This window comes from Rhinatrema bivittatum, chromosome 6 (assembly GCF_901001135.1).
Source record: "Rhinatrema bivittatum chromosome 6, aRhiBiv1.1, whole genome shotgun sequence".
NCBI classification, from domain to species: domain Eukaryota; kingdom Metazoa; phylum Chordata; class Amphibia; order Gymnophiona; family Rhinatrematidae; genus Rhinatrema; species Rhinatrema bivittatum.
The window spans coordinates 180,432,878-180,455,701 of record NC_042620.1 but is presented as its reverse complement, the minus strand read 5'-3'; the positions used below and the strand labels follow the sequence as shown (position 1 = coordinate 180,455,701).

At 42.3% G+C, this 22,824-nt stretch overlaps 1 protein-coding gene across 1 annotated transcript in view; it reads right to left on the bottom strand.

Annotated features, from left to right (window-relative positions):
- The window catches only part of LOC115093865 (aldehyde oxidase-like), a gene marked incomplete at its 5' end in the record, with an annotated part of 162,084 nt that extends 140,816 nt beyond the window's left edge, over positions 1-21,268 (bottom strand). The window contains 6 exon segments of the mRNA XM_029606217.1: positions 2,635-2,715; positions 7,083-7,172; positions 9,770-9,831; positions 15,475-15,601; positions 19,611-19,719; positions 21,172-21,268. Of these exon segments, the coding sequence (XP_029462077.1) occupies positions 2,635-2,715; positions 7,083-7,172; positions 9,770-9,831; positions 15,475-15,601; positions 19,611-19,719; positions 21,172-21,268 (566 nt within the window).
- Between the last annotated feature and the right edge of the window lie 1,556 nt (positions 21,269-22,824).

Sequence of the window (22,824 nt, the reverse complement as noted above, 5' to 3'; positions counted from 1 at the left end):
GTCACTATTGTAGAAGAGTCCTTGATACTACGACACATCTGATTCCAGTACATGCTGGAGTTTTGTTTTTTTTTAAAAGATCTGGCTCTGTGAACTTATCTATGTCATTATACAAGAAAACAGGACACAAGGTAATACTTTCAGTGTTGAAAGTGATGCACATAGCATTACTGACTGCTTGAGTGTCAATCTGAATTAATACAAAAACACAGCATTTTTGCAGCAGTAATATGATGGGTGTGATATGATGGGGATCGTTAATTATTGACCAATATCATTGTGGTAATGCAGCTAAGTTAATGCACTACACTTTGAAAATAAAGAACAACATATGCTCACCCCAATTACCAACAGACTGTGGGGTTGGAATGCAAATTAGGGCAGTGGTTTTCCCTTTTTTTTTTCTCAGGACCCAGTGGAAGAAAAACACTTAACCCCCATGACCCAAATAATATCTCCTGGCTTGTGTCTTAAGATGAAAGATGAAAAGCAATAACTCTTCAGGACCTTTGAGTACCCTCCCGCAGTGTATGCGGAGTTAGTATGGGACCAACTCCCCTCTTCCTTTGGATCATCTATTGGTCGTTTACACTCTCAAGAGAATCCTTGGATCCCAAGAAAATCTCCCAAGTCCTGGGGTCCGGGAACTCCATCCTTCGGTCCCAGGCAGGTTCTCAGGATGGGGGACTGAAAGAACCCCTTTACATATTTAATGGTTTGATGGAGATAGGCAGTAAATTAAGAGAACAAACTAAACTAAACAGAACACAAGCCACACTCTCTCCCTGAGAGACACTTCCCATTGGCGAGTGTCAGGGACAAGTACCCTCCTGTTCTCCCTGAGCTCATACAGAGCGTTCAGGATCTGGGAAGACTCCGATGCAGACGAGTAAAGGGCAGGGAAACCTTGGTGACACCCTTTCACATTGTGCAGTGAATTTTGAACAGTACATATATGAGCTTTTTGAAAAATTATCCAGGGGGTTTTATATGTAAAAGTACACGTGGAAGCAATTTCACACATACTTTTACACGTACCTTAACGATGCATTGCTGGGCATGGTGTTAGGGCAGGGAAACTATTTACATGCGTACTTTCTAAAATTGAAAGCATGCATGTATGTATTCCATACAAGGACTCGCGTGTACCAACTCATTCTCAATGCTGACTTACACGCATGAGTCTGCTTTGAAAATTTTGGCTGAAGACTGGGTGTATTTTGTGCATGTGGACTTCAGCCCTAAGTGCTAGGTTATAAAATTGGGCTTTCCAAACATTTTTATCTGTAGCCCCCTCTTCTAGTCTTGATCCAGGAGAGCAGGTATCACACAGGATCCCGGGGCACAGTCCTCTCAAAGTCCCACTAACCTGGGGATTGGATTCTTCTGATGGGGGAGGATATACCTCCAAGACCCCAAGGTACAGGCGATGTCTCTTTCTCTCTCTTCTGGGTGTTAAATTCCTATGTGGTGGATGTGAGTGCCAAATAGGTGGAACACTCCAGTTGAGTGTTCCAAAGAAACATTTTATTGCTTCAGGTCTTCAGGAATACTTATTTGGCAATGAGCGCATTTGTTTTGAAACTGTCTATTATTATTTCAGTTCTCTTTATTTTTGCTAGTGTCTCTCAGTTATTTGGGATCCCAGAGATGTCTCACCTTCCAGGGCATGGAAAAGCAAGAATCCCAGCTGGGCAGGGGTTTCTTAGATGTAGTTGGATTTCCCTTTCCAAAAATATGAGGTCCTAAAGGTATCCCACACTTCACAGTTCCCAAAACTAATTCTTCTTCCCTGGTTGACGACTCTGGTGGGGATTTCCAGATAAATAAAAGTTCTTATTCACAGTTCTCCTTTCCAGATAGCAAACTCATTGTTCTCCACTCAGTGGGGAACACTCCTTTCTTCCTTACTCCTGGGCAGGAAAGATGGCAGCAAAAAGTCCTCCCAAACCATAAAGGCAAAATCTTCACGCATTGCCAAAATGGACCTCCCCTGCACACGTTCCCACTGTCCATCCATGGGTTGTGAGATAGTCAGCAGAGTCTTCTCTATTCCTAGCCTTCCCAGGACAAGGAATTTCCCTGATGTCCCCTAACCTAAGTGAAGGACCAGGATATCACTGGAAAACATCTGAGTTTACTCCACTCTAACACTCCTCTGCTCAGGTCTTTGCCTAATAACATCTATTGGACATCCCAAAGGGTCTTTCTCTCTACATATAAATTGCTAATCCTAATCAGATAGGCTTGTTGCAAAACCAAAGTCCTAATCATATAATTGAAGAGTGCATCCCAACTTGTATTTGACTTGGCTTTCCTTCATTTTTCAGATAAAGGGATTTTATAAAAAGGCATATATAGAAAATGATTATCTAATAGACTATCTAAATCAACCAGGAAGAAAACCTCTAGATCTACTGTTTTACACTGTAAATTAAACATCAAGGGTTATTTTTTTTTTTTTTTGCTTGTGGTTAAACTTAGCAAAAATCTGTTAAACCTAACAACATTTGAATAAGAAGAGAGGAGGAATCCTCTCTCACAAAAAAACAGAGATCTTTGTTCATGTGCATATACCATTATAATGTTCATACCCCAACATTAAAAACAAGTAAGCATGATATGTTGCCTTACCATTAGTTCAGGTGGAAAAATTAATTCCTGAGTTGGATCCAAGGGCAATAAATCTTCCTCTGTGAACAGTACTGTGCAGAGCTTAAAGAAGAAATTAGGGTTTGGTTTTAAGAAGGAATTGAATCAATAAAGTACATTACTTGGTTATCCACTGACACCAACATTAAGTATGAAAACATTATAGCGATACCATTACTGTAGCTTAGCAGTTCATTCTGTTTTCTAAAATATATTTTGTTGTAGGGATATACATTCATTTGATACAAATGGGTAAAATGCAACACATTGGACCATTTTTGTTTCATTTGTAGACCCCCAAAATGAATGTAGGGTGCCCATGAATTTAAACAAAAATGTTTGTTTCATTCATTTTTTTTCCAATCAAGTCTATGGCACATTGCAAGGTGCTCCAGTGACACTTGTTACTATAACAATTAACCAATGCCTGTGTGAGGTTGGATTTCACAGAGAAAGATTGTCTTTTCAGAAGCTTTCTTAGAGTCAAAGAAAAGGTTTAAAAAAGGAGAAGCATTTTGGCATTGGCAAAGAGCTTTTTGTTATCTTCACTGCTGCAGTCACAGTGCTTTCACTGTGTGAGAGAGGCAGAATCACTGCTTAGCAGTTGTACAAATCAACTACTCGTGTACCTTTCATCGATTCAAACAACAGAAAATCTTCAGTGATGTCAACTGTGCCCTTTGTACCTCCTATTGTGTATGTAAAACCGCCCCCCCCCCAAACCTACCCTACCCCCCAAAACCCACACTGAGTTAAAAGTGCCCCCTCTTACAGTGGTATAAATAGTAAAGTTACATATTGGTCTCTCTCTCTCCTCCTCCCTCTCCCTCCCCCCCATGGCATGTATGATAAAAACCTTTTTGCCCGCTAACGCACAATGTTAACTTGCCAAACAGACACAACGCACAGAAAAAAGGGGTAGTTATTTCTGGCATTAAAACCCGTGTTGCTGTACATTACTCTATTGCATTTGACGGTAGGACAGAGGTAGCAGAATTACAATACCCAAAACCATCAGCATGCTCTTCCATGATATGTTATCTGAGAAATCCTATCTAGGATCTGTCCACAGATTTGATGGCATATTGGGTACATAAGTCCAAGGCCTGGCCAAACCTGGCCAAGATAGCTCAGCATTATCTTTTCTCCCACCAATCAGCATATCCAGTGAACGTATCTTCTCAATGACAGGGGACATCATGAGCTCTCATCATGCAAGACTGGAAATGTTAGTCTTCTTGAAAATTAATGTTAGTCACTTGAAAATTAATCTGCCTTTGCTGGATTTCCCAGAATTTCCATGCAAATGGCAGGACAACTGAAAGCATGTTGGGGGGGGGGGGGGGGGGTCTTGTGGCCCTCTGCCTAGTTTTCCTTCCTCTGATGTATGACCTTGCAAGTCTTACTGCCACACCCCTGATGCACAACCTTGCAGGTCTTACTGCCACACCCCTGATGCACGAACTTGCAGGTCTTACTGCCACACCCCTGATGCACGACTTTGCAGGTCTTACTGCCACATCCCTGATGCATGATCTTGCAGGTTTTGCTGCCACTTTGCCTTCCTGCCACCAAGCACCTGATTCTACACCTTGGGAATCTTGTTGCCACTCTTCTTTTCTGTTATATCCCTTATGTTACACTCTGAGGGTCTTGCTGCTACTCAGTCTTACTGCCATATCCCAGACTTTGCACTTTGGGGTTCTTGCTGCCACTCTGCCTTGCTGCTATGGAGACTACCTACAAAATGAATAAACAAACCAAAATGAATATTTTACCTCTGCACATCACTATTTTGTTGCTGTTATTTTATTCATGGGAGGATTCCTTGGTTTGGTTTTTTTTTTATTCATGGGAGGACCTGGCAGCAGAGTCACATTAATATATTTGTATTAACAACTGCAGATTCAGATGCATGAATATCTTCATAGAGAATTTATTTCAAAACATTGCTGTGTCCTTCCTATGCTGCATAAGCTGGAGTGTTGTTTTCTCAAGATGAAAGTATGATCTGCTGGGCCTAATGACTCATAAAATGGTTTTCCTTGGTTCAATCCCCTAGTCAGGTCTTTTACACCCTAGGTCGGTTGGAGATGCTGCAGAGGCAGCTATCACTCTCAGGCCAATACAGTAAACCGCGCAGGAGAGCCAGCGAGCGCCCACTCTCCTGATGCGCGCCCAGGCCACTCTCCTGGGCGTGCGATTCACTAAGCAAAGGTATGCAAATTAGGGTCCGCAGTAATAAGGAGGCGCTATGGACACTAGCGCGTTCCTAGCGCCTCCATATTGACAGAAGCGGCGGCTGTCAGCGGGTTTGACAGCTGACGCTTAATTTTACCGGCGTCGGTTATCGAACCCGCTGACAGCCACAGATTCGGAAAATGTACGCCGGCAAAATTGAGCGTCTGTTTTCCGGGCTGCGGGCAGATTTATTTTTTAAGATTTATTTTTATTTTTTATTTTTGGGGCCTCCAACTTAATATCGCTATGATATTAAGTCGGAGGGTGTACAGAAAAGCATTTTTTTTCTGCTTTTCTGTACACTTTCCCAGTACCTGCCGAAATTAACTCCTGCCAAAGGCAGAAGTTAATTTCTGGAGAATAAAATGTGTGGCTTCGCTGCACATTTTATTTTCTGGATTGCGTGGGACTAATAGGCTCATCAATATGCATTTGCATGTTGCAGGCGCTATTAGTTTTGGGGGGGTTGGCTGCACGTTTTCTAAGCGCTATTACCCCTTACTGTATAAGGGGTAAAAATAGCGCATCAAACGCGCGGCGAAACTGGGGCTAACGGTGCGCTCAGTCGAGCGCACCATACTGCATCAGCCCGAGTGGGAGGGGGGAAGGAGTTTTGATCATTACTTAAGAGTGACACCTGGTGACCGTATTCATGGCCCATGATTCCAGGAATCTGGAAAGAGTGTTGCAACCTTCACGGCCCGACGGCTTCACTCCACCTACCTTTCTTTTTCTGCGACTCCTCCTGCTCCCTGTGGACATCTGGCTGCCGCGACGTCTGCCCGCCGTCCTCTCCGGCGTCCCAGGACCGGCTTGGGCGCTGCCTCCCGCCATGTTCCTCAGGTACCTTAGGGCGTGCGCGCTGTGCGGCCCTCATTCTTATTTCCTCTATGGCCCGAACCTCAGGGCCATCCCCCTGTGATGACATCACACTGCCCGGATATTTAAGCCTGTTGTTTATTGCTAGCCTTTGAGTTGGCAAGGGATTTCCTATGGATGGGATTCGCTCTCCGTACCCAGCTACTCTGCCTCCATCTTCTATTTGGACTCTTTGCTGTTAACGAGGTATCCGCTCCTCTGGGGCCTCTCTGCTTCTTTCAGGTCGCTATCAGGAACCGGTACTCGCTCCTCGAGGGTCCATGTTCCCTGACCCGCTGCCTGTGTCCATCTCCTCTTCTACTTGGAAGAATTCGCTACAGACATCATCTCTGAGTACAACTACCATCTACTCCTCAGAGCTGTTTTCCTGGAACCAGGTACTCGCTCCTCGAGGGCCTGCCTCCGTTCCAGCACCAGTGCCATCTTCCTCGGAGAACTGCTGCGTGAGTTCTTGCCAACGAGTCTCTGTGCCCAGGGATCTGGTACTCGCTCCTCGAGGGCCAGCTCTCCCTATCTCGGGGCTTCTCCATACTGGGGACTCTGTGAATATCTCAGTGTATTCATTTTCTCAGTTCTTCTTCCTACAGCACTGCTACCGGAGAAGCCACTGTTCCAGTGCCCTGAGGAATACTAGCCCAGCCGGCCTCCATCTTCTACTCACTACCACCACCTCTGGTGGCTTCATAAACTGTCTAATAAAAGATGTAATCTGTGTTTGTGTGTCCGGAGCTGAGCCTGACCTGTGGCCCCTCATGGGACTCCCCCCCGTGGGCATAGTCAGCTGCCACAGTGTCCAAGGGTCCACCCAAACCCTACAAAACATAACAAAGAGCTCTAGTGCATGACCCCTGACAAAGAGCGTTTGCTGTAATGACTAGACTAGATATGTTGGGGAGGGAGGAAAGATATAAAATAGGGGAAAAATACCTGGCTGCAATGCAGCTCATGACACCAGATCCCAGTCTTAATTCCAACTGAGCTGGGAGTAGAAAGGAGTAAGAGAAAACTGCAGGATAAAGAAATGGTTTTCCTATTTTTATGTCAAATGGAAAAGATCTGAGTGGTCTGCCATACCATGTGGATCTGTGTTATTAACCACAGTTCATATTGGTGATGGCTTCAGTGGCATAGGTGTCATGCAGGTTGGTAACTGCTAACATGCCCCTACCATACTCTGTACTAGAACTTTTGTAACATCTAGGCCTGATCCATTAATTCAAGCCAATTCAGTCCAACCCACAAGCAGTTTATTCATATAGACCAAACATAGGGCTAAAATAGAAGTGAATGAAAATATATATTATACTTACATTCTTTTCGTTATCAACAGATGTAGAATTATTTTCTTGTTTTTGCATGCAGCAGCTCCCCTCTCCTTTAGTTTGACAACAACCTGAATCCTAAAGAAATAATATTCCATTAAGCGCTGTTTAATATGACTTTGATAAGCTTGCATAATCTGCTCCAAAGTGTGACAGCTCATACTTTTTTCTTGGAAACGGGGGTTTGGGGGAGAGGGGATTGTGAGGGTGGCAGGAAATATGAATCAGAAAAAAATGAAATCAGCATATTCAGTCTTTTCCTGCTCATATTCCCTCGCTCTTTGAAAGACACATCTCAAAGGAGTTGGAATTAGTTTCACATTGAATACTTACACAAAAGATGGTAAGAGGAATCTGAATAGTGTGATTGGTCCAAAAGAATCCTGACTATAGGTCAGTGGTTCCCATACTGGTCCTCGGGAAGCCCCAGCCAGTTGGGTTTTCTGGCAATTAATATATATGAGATAAATTTATATACAATGGAGGCAGTGCATGCAAATCTATCTCATGCACATTCATTGCAGATAGCCAGAAAACCCAACTGGCAGGGGGGGGGGGCCCTAGGATAGGTTTGGGAATCAATGTACATGAATACATAACAGTTTACAACACAAATCTGTCATTTGAGATACTACCTGATTTCTATTTCTGAACTCAGTAGTATCATAATAATAGAGGAAAATGGTTTTATGCTAATTCAAAAGTAGAGATGCTCTTGTAAACAGAGATGAGCAAAGTCTGTAATCTCAAATCCCATGTCTTATACCAGTGATTTCCAGCAGGATGGTATTTAGTGGCTATGGTCTGAAAATGTTGGGGGATAGAAATATTAAAGCCCTTGAGTTACACTTGGTCCTTGGGATCTCTTTAATTTTATCTTGCCTGGGATTGCAATTTACCAAATCTTGCCCCATGGCAAATGTCTAGATCGACGTTTCTCAAGCTAGTCCTGGAGAACTCCACAGCCAATCAAGTTTTCAGGATATCCACAATGAATACGCATAAAAGAGATTTGCATGAAATGGAGGCAGTCAATATAGATACAAATCTATCTCATGCGTATTCATTGTGGATATCCTGAAAATGTGACGGTCTGTGGGGTCCCCTGGGCTGGCCTGAGAAACGTTGATCTAGCTGGTTCAATTCCTGCTGCATTTCCTTGTGACTTTGGGGAAGTCGCTTCATTCTCCATTGCCTCAGGTACAAATTTAGGACCTGATTTACTAAGGCTTTTCTCCCGTTCTGTGTCTATGGGAAAAATGCTTAGTAAATGACCCCCTTAGATTGTAAGCCCTTTGAGAATAGAGAAATATCTATAGCACCTGAATATAACCTGCTTTGAAATGTCACCAAAGTCAAAATATAAATTAAAAATTGTTTAAAAAATAAATTAAACCAGTCTGGTTGTGGGATACTCCAGGACAGGCTTCAAAATTGCTGGTCTAGATGATGGATGGGGATTTGAGATCTTGATCCAAAATTGTGATTTTTTGTTTATCTTTATTTTTAAATAGAACTTCTTACATGATGGGTCTCAACAGTTTAACAGGTGGCTCTGAAAAAATTCCTCTCAGATACAAACAGAAAGGATCACTGGGGTGAGAGGGAGAACATTTAAAGACTTTTGGTCCTTTACACAAAAATGAGGTCAGAAGGAACACTTTCCATTTCTAATGCCTTTAGCATACTGGAGTTTACTTCTGAGGGGCTCATGTAGCAAGTCCTGCATTACGACTGAACGCTGAAATTCAGCACACAGTACAGTTTCTTAAATCAGGTATTAAAAAAAAAAATTCCTGATGTAGTAGGCAAACAGCATGCTAATGCATCTGGAGTTAAAAATGTGCACAATAATATATGCACAAACCCGAGTTATAACGTGTGCTCAGCACATTTTATTGGGTGGTGGGAGGAGCTTCTTGGACAGGATTTATGCACAGAGAAGACTTATGTGTATAAAACACAATTTGAACTTGTTTTGTGCACATAAATATGATTTTATGCGTGCAAAAATGCTTTCAGCACAGAAAACATTTTTTTGTGTGCATAAATCACATTTCTAGACAGAAAGCATGCTTTCTGCACATAAATCCTGACTACAGGTTACAGCACCTGAGTTCCTGCTTCTGCTCGTAGGCCCACATTAACGCTGCAAACCTTTCTCCACCTCTGACCAGGAGTAACATTTCCAGCATCAAGAAAACAAAAGTTAAGCCAGTGTTCCTCTTTGGATTGGAGGGGTGGGGAAGGTGGTAATAGCTAATGCCTCCATTAGCATGGGATTTCCATGCAAAGGCGCTAGGCACTATGCACAGTCTTATGTGCACATTTTTGGGGTGCAAAGCCCCTTGCTGCATCAAGAGTACAGCTCTGCGCACCTTATTACATCGGGCCCTGAATCTGTGGTGCTGCATTGTTTATTGCAGGTGGGAAACTAAAGCAATCATTGATGCATTTCATTTATTTTGAAATTGCTCAACATGTGGATTCTTTTTTTTTGCTAATGTTTTCCACAGCCCTACTAGTGTTTTTTTTTTTATTATTCTTCAGTTTATTCAGCACTGGAGGCAATCTACGTGAAGGGATCATGCAAGATAAAACCATTTTATTTAGAAAATAAAAAAAAAAGTCACCAGTGGTTTTTTTTTAAATTTATTTCATTTTTTTGTACTTACTTTACAGAAGGTCTTGAAGCCATCTATTATAGATCTGTATCCAGTGCAGCGGCACAGATTACCTGATTTAAGAAAAAAAGATCATGACTACACTGGCTTCAGGTGTCTCTGGATTCTAATTTTCCGTATCACTTTCTTACTAGAGGGGCATTCTTCTCAAATCAACAACATTGGCCCTACCATGTTTTTGCAGTTACCTTGATTTCTCTGCATAGGATTGTGACATTATTCACAAAAAGGTTGTAGAATATACCGCCATAGCAATAAACAGATGGGTTAGTTCTAGACACTGCTGAACATATGTCGCCTTACCTTTGTCTTCATCCTTTAAAGGAGATAAGCACTCATTCTACCTTCCTGGTATCTGTGCCAGGGGCAGCTCGAGGCAATCTGCTGCTTGAGGTCAGGAATGAGATAAGCTCCCACCCCTTTCTCTTCCCCCCTCCCCCAAGGCACGGCACAGGTTAAATCAGCACCAGGGGCAAGGGGGGGAGGGGGGGGTCTCTGTTGTCCAGTCCTTTCAGTGAATTCAAAACCTGTGGAAGTGGGAAAGCAGGGGTCAGAGTTCACAGAGGAGTGGCAGGGTATCAGTGATAATATTTCTAGGAAGCTGGCAACCCTGCCACACTCCCAGGAACCCTAAGACCTGCCTCGCACCTGCCTCGCACCTTTTCCCCAGCATTCTCCCCTGCAGAAGTGGGAGATGGGTGACTGGTGGAGGTCTGTGTGTGCCAAACTCTCTCCGGGCCGGTGCAAGAACATTTGGCACCATAGGTGAACTTTACAGCCTTGTGCCTGCACTCCCTCTCCCCGCCCTCACCACACACAATTAAAAATTCTGCATCTAAAATAACCAACTTTACATAAAAAAGGATATAGAAAGTATAGTCTTCTGAGATAAAAATATCACAACCCTGCAATAAACACACTTGGAGTGCATATGGTATTAGGCCTATTGTAATGCAGATATGGGGTTTGCCCTCAGAAAGACCAGAGTAAACTGAATTGCAATTACAATAAAGTTAACCTCCCATACTAAAAAGAGAACTAACTACCAGCACTCAAAAGTAAAAATCTTATGAAAAGGCAATGATGCAAATATTATTCCAGGCTCTAAATACCAATACACCTCCTATTAGAAAAACAGGACAAGCCAGGCTGCTATAGATTCCTACACAGAAGCTACATGCCATCAAAAAACCTCACCTCGGTCACACGTGCAGAACACAGGCAGATCCTCACCAAATACAGAATAAAGAAACCATAAAGTATAAACAGAAACATGTAGACAAAAACTGAATGGGAAACTGTAACAAACCAAACACTATGCAGTGCAAAAATGGAAAAATAGAAATTCTTTTCCTCAAAATAATAAAATCAAAGAATATAAAACATAATAATACTAAAAACAAACTAACAAAAAGAATAAATATTTAAAAAAGCATCTGATGAATAGTATAACAGCCATTAAAAACTCATACAAAAATTATAAAAAAATTTCCCAAACAACAATAAAATATTTAAAAATAGCAAATACATCAAATAATGCCCAATAATTAAAACTAAGAAAGATTTTAAAAATCCCCACTTTCCATGCTTGGGAACTTTTGATTTCCAGTCATCTTGAAATTTCTGTGGATTAGTGTGGTTGGGGGAGGGGCAAGGAGGGGAATTTTCCTCCTTATATACTCATATTCATTCTCTCTCTCTCACACACAAATACAGATGCTCTCATGCTTTCATTCACAGATGCTCTTTCACATACACATATGCATCTACACATAGATGCTTTCATATGCTCTTCCACACATATGCATGGCCACACATGCTCTTTCACACACATACATGGATGCTCTCATATATGTATGCTCTCATACATACAGATGCTTTCACATAATGCTTTTCACCCACCCACATATGCTCTCTCACCCACATTCTCATGCTCTCTCACACATAAACCCATACATCTCACATATGCACACACACACACACACACACTCCTACCTCACACGTGTCTTTACCTTTCGGTTATGGGCGTGATGAGTTCAGCAGACAGCTGGCAGCTGTCTTCTGCTTTGGGCAGCCGCTAGGCATTCTTCATCAGCAATGGGTTGGGCTCTGCTGGAAGTTTGCTGCTATACCTAGGAACATTTGATTTGCAATCACCCTGAAATTCTTGAGGATTAAGGGCGGAGGCAAGTGGGTTGGGAAGGATAGGGCACACACTAACACAAACACATGTACATGCTCATTCTCTCACACTCACATATACATGCTCTCATGCACATGTACACTTTTACTTCTCTCTTCCACATACAGTAAACCACTTAATTCACTCCTTCACCCTCCCACATACATATGCCCATTCATACATGAACTCCCTCTCAAGCATGCCCATTCATACATGAACTCCCTCTCAAGCATGCCCATTCACACACTTACTCCCTCATACAAATATGTTCACACACACACATACAATAACTTTCACACCTCTTTCTCGCACGCAGCCTATGAGACTGCTCTGTCTTCCTGCTATGTGGCTGCTTCCAGCTCAGCATACCTTGACATGCCCCTGCTCCTTTTCTGGCGAGGGTTCACCAATGCTCTGCTCCTTTGCATGCCCGTCGCTCCCTCTGGCGCAGGCCTGAAGCTCTGACTTCCTCAATCAAGGCCCACGTAGAAGCTTGAAGCAGCAGCATCCACACCCAGAGTTTTGACTCAGGACTCGGCAATTCCTTTGGAATTCTGGAGTCTCCAGGTCAAATTCGGAGAGTACCTACATATGCCAGCCGGGTTTCCTCCGGTGGCCTGCTGGTATTCCTTCCCTTTTAACTGATGGAGGATTGGACTCTGCCAGTGGCCAGCTGGGCCTCCTCCATTCTTCAGCCACTGATGGGCTGGGCTCCACTGGTGGCCCACTGGTCCTTCTTCTTTCTTTGCCACCTGCGGCCCATGGGAACTTTTCTCTGTTTTATCCTCGCGGGTGCATAATTTTCCTGCGCTGCCTCAAGGCTCTTTTTCTGGCCTGTGGGAGATGGGAATCCCTCAGGCATATTGGTAAATGTGTCTGGTGGCAAGGTGAGGCAGCTGCCAGAGGAGTGTTTTGGGGATATTTTTTTGCCGCTCCAAAAGTTTGCCACCTGAGGCGGCCACCTTACCCTGCCTCATTATAAAACTGCCCCTATCTGTGGCTATGGTTATCTGATAGGGTATGTGATATCCAGAGGCAGAAGCCTAAGAATCAGAGCCTGTGGAAGGTTGTTCATATGCTCACTATTGGGGCCAATGTAATAAAACCCGCTCTAAAATCAGCTGCCAATGAGCGATCAGCCCTGCTGGAGAAAGCAAGGTCTTCTCTGACTGGGGTTCCCAGGTGGCTGGGTAGGGAGGGGGTGGGATTTGGAAGGCTCCGTCAGTTCTGAATAGATTCCTAAGGGTGGGAGTTTCACGTGCCTGATTTATTTTTTTAAAGTGATAGGAAGGAGGCTGGGAAGGGAGGGGAGGACCCACTGGACTTGACTTGACCTAGACATGGACCTGACCCTGCCCTGTCTGGCCCAGCCTGACCCAATCTTTTTGTTAACTTGAGATGGGTTTGGCATGCTTGGGAATAAACAGCCTTAAAGTAAAAACTTGAATCATGTTATGGTAAGCATGAAATACATTACTTGTGCAGCCGATGCACTAGATTCAGCCCAGAATAGGGTTTGTTGCCCTTCTCTTTACCGCGGGAAGTTTAACTCCTGACGCTGATCAGGAGTTACATTTCCTGCTGAACAAGGAGACGTGCTAGGCAGCCTTCCCACTAGCGCGCCTCCTTGTATTGCAGGCTAATGGCTAATAAGTCTTATCACTCTGCAATTATCTTGAGAAGCGCTAATTTTGCTGTGGGTTTGAACTCCTGCTTTAGCGTGGGTTTTTCTGGTGCTAAAGCCCGGGTCTGGGTTAGTGCCCAAATACCTGGGCTAAAACAGGAATTAAAACCCACCGTAAGGTCAGTGCGGCTTATTACATCAGCCCCTATATTATAACCAGATCATTTTCATTTCTGCACATTAGTGCAGTAATTCACACCAAGTTCTGAACCTGATTACAGGTTAATTCTTTTTGCAGCTGATGCCTTTGTAAATCATTCCTTCAAGGCTGGTTTTAGAGTGTAGTGTGTCAAGTGTGATGGCTCGGCAAGTGAATTTTATCGAAGGTCCGAATCTTGAGAACTATTATGACACCCTATTGCGCTTCTGTTTTGTAACATAGTAACATAGTATTGTTGGCAGAAAAAGAGCAGTCTGCCCAGCAAGCTTCCCATGGCAGAAACTGCCACTCCATGCAGGTTACCCTATGTGTGGCTATTAAGGGTAGTAACTGCCGCTCCGTGCAGGTTACCCCAAGTGTCCACCAAAGGTAGTAACTGCTGCTCCCTGCAGGTTACCCCATGTGTCTACCAAGGGCAGTAACTGCCGCTCCCTGCAGGTTACCCCATGTGTCTACCAAGGGTAGTAACTGCCGTTCCCTGCAGGTAATCCCCATGTGTCCACCAAGGGTAGTAACTGCCGCTCCCTGCAGGTAATCCCCATGTGTCCACCAAGGGTAGTAACTGCCGCTCCCTGCAGGTAATCCCCATGTGTCCACCAAGGGTAGTAACTGCCGCTCCCTGCAGGTAATACCCATGTGTCCACCAAGGGTAGTAACTGCTGCTCCCTGCAGGTAATCCCCATGTGTCCACCAAGGGTAGTAACTGCCGCTCCCTGCAGGTAATACCCATGTGTCCACCAAGGGTAGTAACTGCCGCTCCCTGCAGGTAATCCCCATGTGTCCACCAAGGGCAGTAACTGCTGTTCCCTGCAGGTTACCCCATGTGTCTACCAGGGTAGTAACTGCCGCTCCCTGCAGGTAATCCCCATGTGTCCACCAAGGGCAGTAACTGCTGTTCCCTGCAGGTTACCCCATGTGTCTACCAAGGGTAGTAACTGCTGCTCCCTGCAGGTTACCCCATGTGTCTACCAAGGGCAGTAACTGCTGTTCCCTGCAGGTAATCCCCATGTGTCCACCAAGGGCAGTAACTGCTGTTCCCTGCAGGTTACCCCATGTGTCTACCAAGGGTAGTAACTGCCGCTCCCTGCAGGTAATCCCCATGTGTCCACCAAGGGCAGTGACTGCCACTCCCTGCAGGTTACCCCCGTGTGCCTGTTAAGGGTAGTAACTGATGCTCTGTGAAGGTTTTACTGAGCTTTGATCAAACTGGCCAGTGTTGTAGAATAGATTAAGCTGCATTAGTAGGGGTGTTGTGCCATAGCAAACCTAGGAAAAGCAAGGGTACCAATAGTTACCTAGTAAGCAGAGAACCTGCAGGTGAGGTGATCTTAATCAGTCTGCAGGACAAAAATCAGTATAAAGAAAGAAACTGTTGTGTTTGAGGTTTTTAAACGTGAATAAGATGAAATATGAGACATGGGACGATAGGTTCAGGGATGTATTCCCTCTGTTTGCACATGGTCGATGTGGAGGGCATTAGGTGAGATATCAAGAAGTTGTTGATTTGGATACTTTGTCCTTGGGCAAGCATTTCAAATTTTTTTTTTACTGAATGATGCGTGGTATCTTAATGAAATACCTGAAAATCTCGCTTTAATGTTAAAAGCAAATTATCTTTTGATAAAACCTCCAAGCCTAATTCTTGTTGCAGACAGCTGAGAAATACATACCCCCAAGGGCCTCGGATATCTGGTCCATGGTGGGCTCGGGGTGGTTCCTCAGTAATGTGTACATGGACATCACCATTCCAGGGGTGCAGAAACCGCACTGCGAGCCGTGAGCTTTTGCAATCCTTTCCTGTACCAGTTTCAAAGAACAGGACATTTGTATAATGCAGTAAGGTATTTTAAAAATCTTTTCTTAACTCTTATATATATTAGAAATCAGCCCTAGAGCAACCCTAATGCCAGCTCTGCCTCCCGCGCCACCTCTTCAGTCTCCCAGCCCCACAGCAGCTAAGACGAATGGAGGCATTGAAGAGGTGATGCGGGAGGCAGAGCTGGTTTGGGGGTTCTTGAGCACCCAGAACACCCATGCAGCTGGTGCCTGTGCCTAGTTACATAGGATGCATATAGTTACAGCTTCTTATTTCAGGTGTTTAGAAAATATAAAGCCCAGCGATAATTGTCCAGCTAGTTAAAAGTATTTTTGTGGATATATAAAATCAGTGTTTTCCACAGTTTTCTGTTATGTCACCCAACCTCACTGCTCCAGGCCACAGTGCACTAATCCCTTCCCCTTTCCCCTTCCCTCCAACCCCTCCCCTGCTGCAGTCTGCCCTTCCACCCCCCCACACCACAGCCATCCGATGTATTTCAGTGGCCATAAGCTCATGGATGGCTATGCTTGCTCACATGAAAGTTCCTATAGGGAGCGGAGAAAAAGGTACTGTTAATGGAGACGGTAGTTTCTTTCATTACTATATGAAACCTGATGTGGCTTGAGCTTCACTCTGGATGCATATTTTTTGCTGCTGGAGAAATCAGCAGCCCTAGGAACACCTGGTAACCTTTAGCTTTTGTGTTGAGACTGTTCTCGTGTCACTGATTGTTTGGTATATGCTTATGAACATCTCATCCATGCATTAATAAGCCTAACAAGGCAGTAAGACATTATGAAAAATTACAGCTATTGTAGATTAAAAATGTTTGTCCTGTTTGATTGTCTAGATTTTCATGATCTATTTGAATTTCTCAAGTGTCTTATTGATTCTCCCACAGCCGCTGCTATAACTATTTGATTTTAGAAATGTTACGCAGGTTGCACTTGGGGACAAGTTGGATCCATTAGGAAGGCGTGTCTGCTTGCAAAGAAGGCCATTCTCTTGCAGTGGTGAGAGCGAGATCCTCCAAGTTTTTGGCTTTGGCGTAACACGTTTCATGCTTATATGCAAATGGAAAATCAAACTACAATGCGATCATTTAAAAGCAAAACCACCTTTCTTAAATGTTTGGTATCCCTATGTTCAACGTTTATCTCCAAGGGCTAGAAGAGAGGTAATCAATTATCCTTGAGTGTGTATGAGCTGGTAGTGCTCACTAATGTACACTTTCTGTATCGTTCCTTTTTCAAATATTGGGGGAGGGAGGTTTCGGCGGTCTTTTTTTTTTGGGGGGGGGGGGGATTTTATAAATCTATATGAACAGTTGACTGTGTTTTGTTGATCATTTGGCATGCCTCAGAGTCCTGTATGTCAAATGTATGTACATATTATTTTTCAATAAACAGTCTTAAAGTAAAAACTTGAATCATGTTATGGTAAGAATGAAATACATTACTTTTGATAACTATGTTGTTTTTGCAATATTGTATATGTTAATAGAGATTGCTGGCGGTTGAATATTTAAGTTTCTTTTATTTCCTTCACTGACACAATGAAGGGGGGATAAATCTAGATTTTCACAGATGAATTAAGTTTAGTCCAATAAAATGGTTTTACCTACAATGTGCTTGACCTTTTATTAATACAAATTTCAAATGTAAGTACATTCATTTCTGCTGTAATAATGTTTCTGTGAGGCTGTTGGGAAACACATGTTTATCAAGGCATAAAAGATGCTAACTAAAGGACACAGATGCATAAGGTCATTGAAGTGAATGCTTAATACATATGTGCCTAACACTGAACATTAACTTTTCTCTTATAGACAACTACAATCGCATGCATTTAAATGGGAGAATTTTCATCACCATAATTTAATGCCTAGTGATCTTTGAAAATTAATTTCAGTGTTTATGCAGCTGACATTAGGGATGCCCGCCCTGCTACAAAGTCAATTACCTGTGGAATTTCTATAAGTTTTCAAAGTGAACTTGAAAATATCCCCATGAAAACTGCCTGCCACACATTTTACACCTGCTACTTAAAAAAATTCAAAAGTATGTGTGTGTATGCGCAAACCGCTCCCTAAATTTGTCCTCTGGGAAGGCTTCTGCTCGCTGCTGGAAACTGTGCACGTGTACAAGCCCTACATGTGTATGTTTACTCGCACGTAGGGCGGGCAATTTTATAAAAGGCATTTCCACAGGAAATGACATTTAAAATTACCCTCTAGACACACAACTTTGGAGTTGGACACACAACTTTAGCTGATGAAGCCCTGGTTTCAAGGTTTGCTCCTATTATGCGTCTGTGAATAAACCCTTTTGAAATTAAGGCCCCTAAAATGTTTCAAAATGTTCTTCAGAAAGCTCAAAATGTCTCTGAGTTTCCTTATCTCTAATGGAGAATGGTTTCAATTAGAATCTGGCTAATATTCATAGAAAACACAGTAAAATGACAGCAGGCAAAGGCCAATGGACCCATCAGGTCTGCCCATTTGTCTTTCCCACTTGCTCTCTAACACTTTAGGTTAAATGAACACACAGATTCCTAATACCTAAATCGGCACCATGTCTGCCGTCCAACCACTCCAACCCACTAACATCACTGCCCTCCATTTTTGTTCAAATCATACTTCTATTCCTCAACAAAAATAATGCTGAAGTGGACCTATTAGGGGTAATTGTCAAAAGGTACTTGTGCGCATAAAACCCGGTTTCAAACTGTTTTATTGACATGGAGAGGGGATAGTCTACCTTCTTACTGGCAATGGTGGAATTCGTTACATGAGTTGATGCTCATGGAATCTATGACTTCTCATATCACATTTTCATTTAAAAGATGATTTTTGGCAACATGCAGAGTCTTTCTGGGCGTCGTCAGAATTTGACCTTAAATAGTTTATAAGGTTGATTTGGGAAATTCCATTAAGATTTAACTATGAACTTGTAGTCATACCCTCCCCTTCTCCACTACCCATGTGAGGGTAAGGGGGCTTAGTAGAGGGAAATAGGTTTCTTTAGATTGAATAAGGTTATTGAGTCCTGGTTGTAAAACGACAAAGGTATCAAGGATAATTACGTGTGTTATTTTGGGGTGTAGCGTGATGGGATCAGGGGATAATAAAGAAAAAAATGGAAACCAGGGGTTAATAGTAAACAACTTTGAAATGTGTGGAAGGTAATGCTGGATTATAATACTAGGGGACACATATGTTGTGAAAATGAAACCTGTTTTCATATGTATTTTGTTATATCCTTGGATTGAATAAAGATGTTTAAACATAAAACTATCAGTGGCTCTTCTAAAATAGCCCCAGCGGCTGTGTTTGCAAAAGCGTGCATGGAACATGATTTTGCATGTTCTTTTCGGCACGTGCTAAATAAGCATTCTAGAAGGCAGGTTTGGGGGAGGGATCGGGATTTATGCATCCTCTTTTGGTTCTCAAAAGTAATTCATCTAAAACCCACATGCATTAATTTACACCAGCTCTTGAACAGCGGTAACTTTGTGAGCGTAGGCCAAGCAGGATTCCATGCACACCTGCAAATTCTTCAGAATGCATGTATGCACATAAATCCACTTTGAAAATTCTGGCTAAAGTCTACAGGTAAAAAAGTACCCCACAAACTTCAGCCAAGGTGGTGTGTTTTGAAACTTGCTCTCATTGACAGTTACACTGCTTGGATTCTGATTTTTTTTTTTGCATGTTTTGATACCTTATTTGGACCACCAGCATAAAGATTATGCAAATGATGATGTGATACATGACATCTCATGACCTCATAAGTCTCTTCATCAGATGTGACCACCTTTGAGGAAGGGAGATACAGGATATGGCCTGCAAGGTTCATATACCCCATCAGCTTTCGATAACATTTATCGTATGCAAAGAATTCAGTTTCCTTCAGAGCCGAGACAGCTTCTAGAAGTCTGTACTACAGCATTAATATAGAAATCACAAATAGGACCGCATGCTCTTACCTGAACAGGATGGAGTCTGGTTTTCGTGCTTCCAATTCCTTCCACAGTGGTGACAGCAGCACCGTATAAAGAACAGATGGGGAGCAGACAGGCAGTGACAGTGTAATGCCTTTAGCATTGTAAAGGAAAATCATACATTTATTTAATTAGCAGATTGTAAATGAAAATGATGCAATTCAAAACAGACAACAGAGAGGTGAAGCGATATTATGTCAGTTAAGTGTTTTTCTTTATAATAATATGCTACTAGCATAAAACAATAAGACTTTTGCAGTTGACTGGGGGCTCACTTATGCTTTAAATTTTTGTTATCCTCTATGTTAAGTTAAAGTAAGGAAGTACTTTAAAAAAATGGGTAAATTGATATGTTTTGACAAGATGACATTAGCTTTTTAATAAAAAAAGTATCTTCTCCTTATTTATGGTTTTGGCACATGCTGGGAACTGCAGATTTCCTCCCTATTAGGCTCAGCAGATAGGGTGGAGTACTGTCAGGGCAATGTTCCTTCTAATTTTTGAAAGGCTACATGCGCATATATTTTCTTTTGGGCAGCTTTTTATAAGCTTGAGTTCAAACTTGTGCGCTCTGAGCCTGAAGAATGCAAATAAATCAGGATTTGTTGTTTGCATTATGCTTTGCACCTGTGCGGCATTCATGACCTTTGTGCCTATACACACACACACGCGCACAGCTTAGAGGGAACAGTGCTTGTCAGGAGCTCTGTGAATGTGTCTATGCAGCATTTCTCTCAGAAGCTAGGGATGGTGAGAGGAAGGCCAGGAAGGTGGTTAGAGGGACAGCCCTGAAATTGCAGAGAATATAACTGTTTATGAACATTGTATTTTCTTCTTTTAAGGGTGCATAATGCTGTGTTTAGAGCTATGCACATATAGGGAATAATACTTGAACTTAGCTGATGGTTATTTGTTATTTTAAAGAGTTCCAGTTCAAAAGGCGTGTCCATGATCAGATATTCTAAGTTCTAAGGGTGAATGGGGAACCAGTTTGTAACCTGGTTTAGATGTCAGCCAAGGTTTTTGGCTGACAGATGACACCCCCCCCCCCCACACCACTAATCTGTTTCAAAGTCAAGAGGAAAAGTTGGTGTTGAATAAAAATCCCACGCAGATCTGCTGACATCTTTTGGGGTGCAGAAGTCATCTGATCTGATGTTGTTGACTTGCAACCAGGACTGAATGATGCAAACTTCAAAACAGGTAGAGTTCCCAGAGTTTTAATCGCCTCTAGACCAGCCTCAGAGATGGCTTGGTCCTACCAAAAAATTCCCCACCGATTTTCTCTCATTATTTTTTCATTGTAATAAACACTGATAAATTCCTAAGAAAAATAAAATAAAAGCTGAAAACAAAGATCCCTAAAGATCCTATATAACCTCCTTCACACTGGATGAAGCAGGGGAATAATTTCCACTTCACCCAGTCCCAATGGTTTTTTTCCCCCCACTGTATATTTCTTATGTATTTTGCAAAGTAAAATCTAAAGGTTCTGAAACAATATACCTTGTGCCCAGTAATTTTCTATACAATTGTCAAGGATTACCGTATCTTCTTGGAAAGAGGCTCAAATCTTGAGAGCATCACAGTGCAAGAACCACAACCCCCTACTCCACAGCCGTACTTTGTTCCTGTGAGATGGACTGAAAGATGAGCAGTTAAGGAAAATGACCAGTTTGATGTCTTTATTTTCTTGCACTTTACTGAATAAAACTGCCTATCCATTAGGAGCTCCAGGCAAGCAACAAAACATGCAGTAAGTAACACATCATACGAATGGCATGACATACAAATAGCACTACAGAGAGGATAAAAAAACAATGACATAGAATCAAGAGCACTGCATCGGGTAATCATCAACATAGCTACAAAAAAACAGCTTAAGCAGAAAACCCAGAAAAGAAATGACAGGTACTACAAAAATCAGTTAAAAGCTGCGGTAAATAATTTATTTATTTATTTATTTATTTAACACTTTTCTATACCGACCTTCATGGTAATAACCATATCAGATCGGTTTACATCGAACAGGGGTAAAAAACTGAGACAGAAAATAAACATATGAACAGAGGCGGCAAAAAGTTACATTCAACAGGGAGGGTGAACTTGGAGGCTTAATCAGCTGGAAAGAGAGGCCTAGGATGGCCGAATAATCAAGAGTTACATAATTTACAAAAGCTTAGTCTACTATTAACTGTAGCCCTTTAAGCAATGCGCATCCAGATTATGAACCTCAGGTAAGAAAAGCTTTCTTCTTGGTCTCTGAAAGACTAATCTCTTTTTAACGAAGGAGCCTCCAAAAGATCTCCTTTTAGGAACGAAGGTTTATTTTTGGGATATATCATATCAATCGATCTCTGAGTCCTGAATTTTACAATAAAGTAAAAACTAGGGGCAACATTTTAAACCAAATCATAAAGGAGACCAGGAGCCAATGTAAAGATTGCACGGACAATGTTATATGGTCCTGAAGCTCAAAGGGAATATGATCTGCCATTTTTGGCACAAATTGAAATCTTTAAGTGCACTTGATTTAAATCAGTATAAAGCAAACTGCAGTAATCAAGGTGATTTGTGATTAAAGCATGGGTTATTTTTGTATCAAGTGAAGCTGTCAAAAGCATTCCCATACTAGACTTGAAATGTGATTCTGAAAAGTTAGTTCAGAGTCTAAACTACCCCAGAATACAAACTTCAGTTTTCAGCTGTAACCGAGTACCTTCTAGGAGAATCTGGGTGATGGAGAAATATAGGGATTTTTAATCCAAGGAACCTGTCTTTTGGTGTTTAATGTTAAATGTATTTAGTCTTAGCCAATCAATGGTTAATTGAAAACTTGCATGCAATTTTTAAATAGATTCTAAAGTTTATTTCACAATATATCTGTATATCATCAGCCTAGGACTGAAATTTGCATCGCTTGCGTTTTGCTCCTTGGTGCTCATCGTATCAGAGACAGATGAAGCGACTTCTGCAGCAGGCTGAACGTGAGTGTCGAAAGTTCCATGACCATTTGAAAAATATCTGATCTATTGAGGATTTATAGGTCCAAGACAAATGAGGCAAAAATAGATTATTTTACAGCTCGAATTCAAAGAGCCCTAGAGAACCTTTCAATATGGTTAGACATTTGACAAGGCATATCACCATTGATTTTGGGAAGTGCAGTATTGTCTCCGAAGCCTCATGCTGTGAGAAA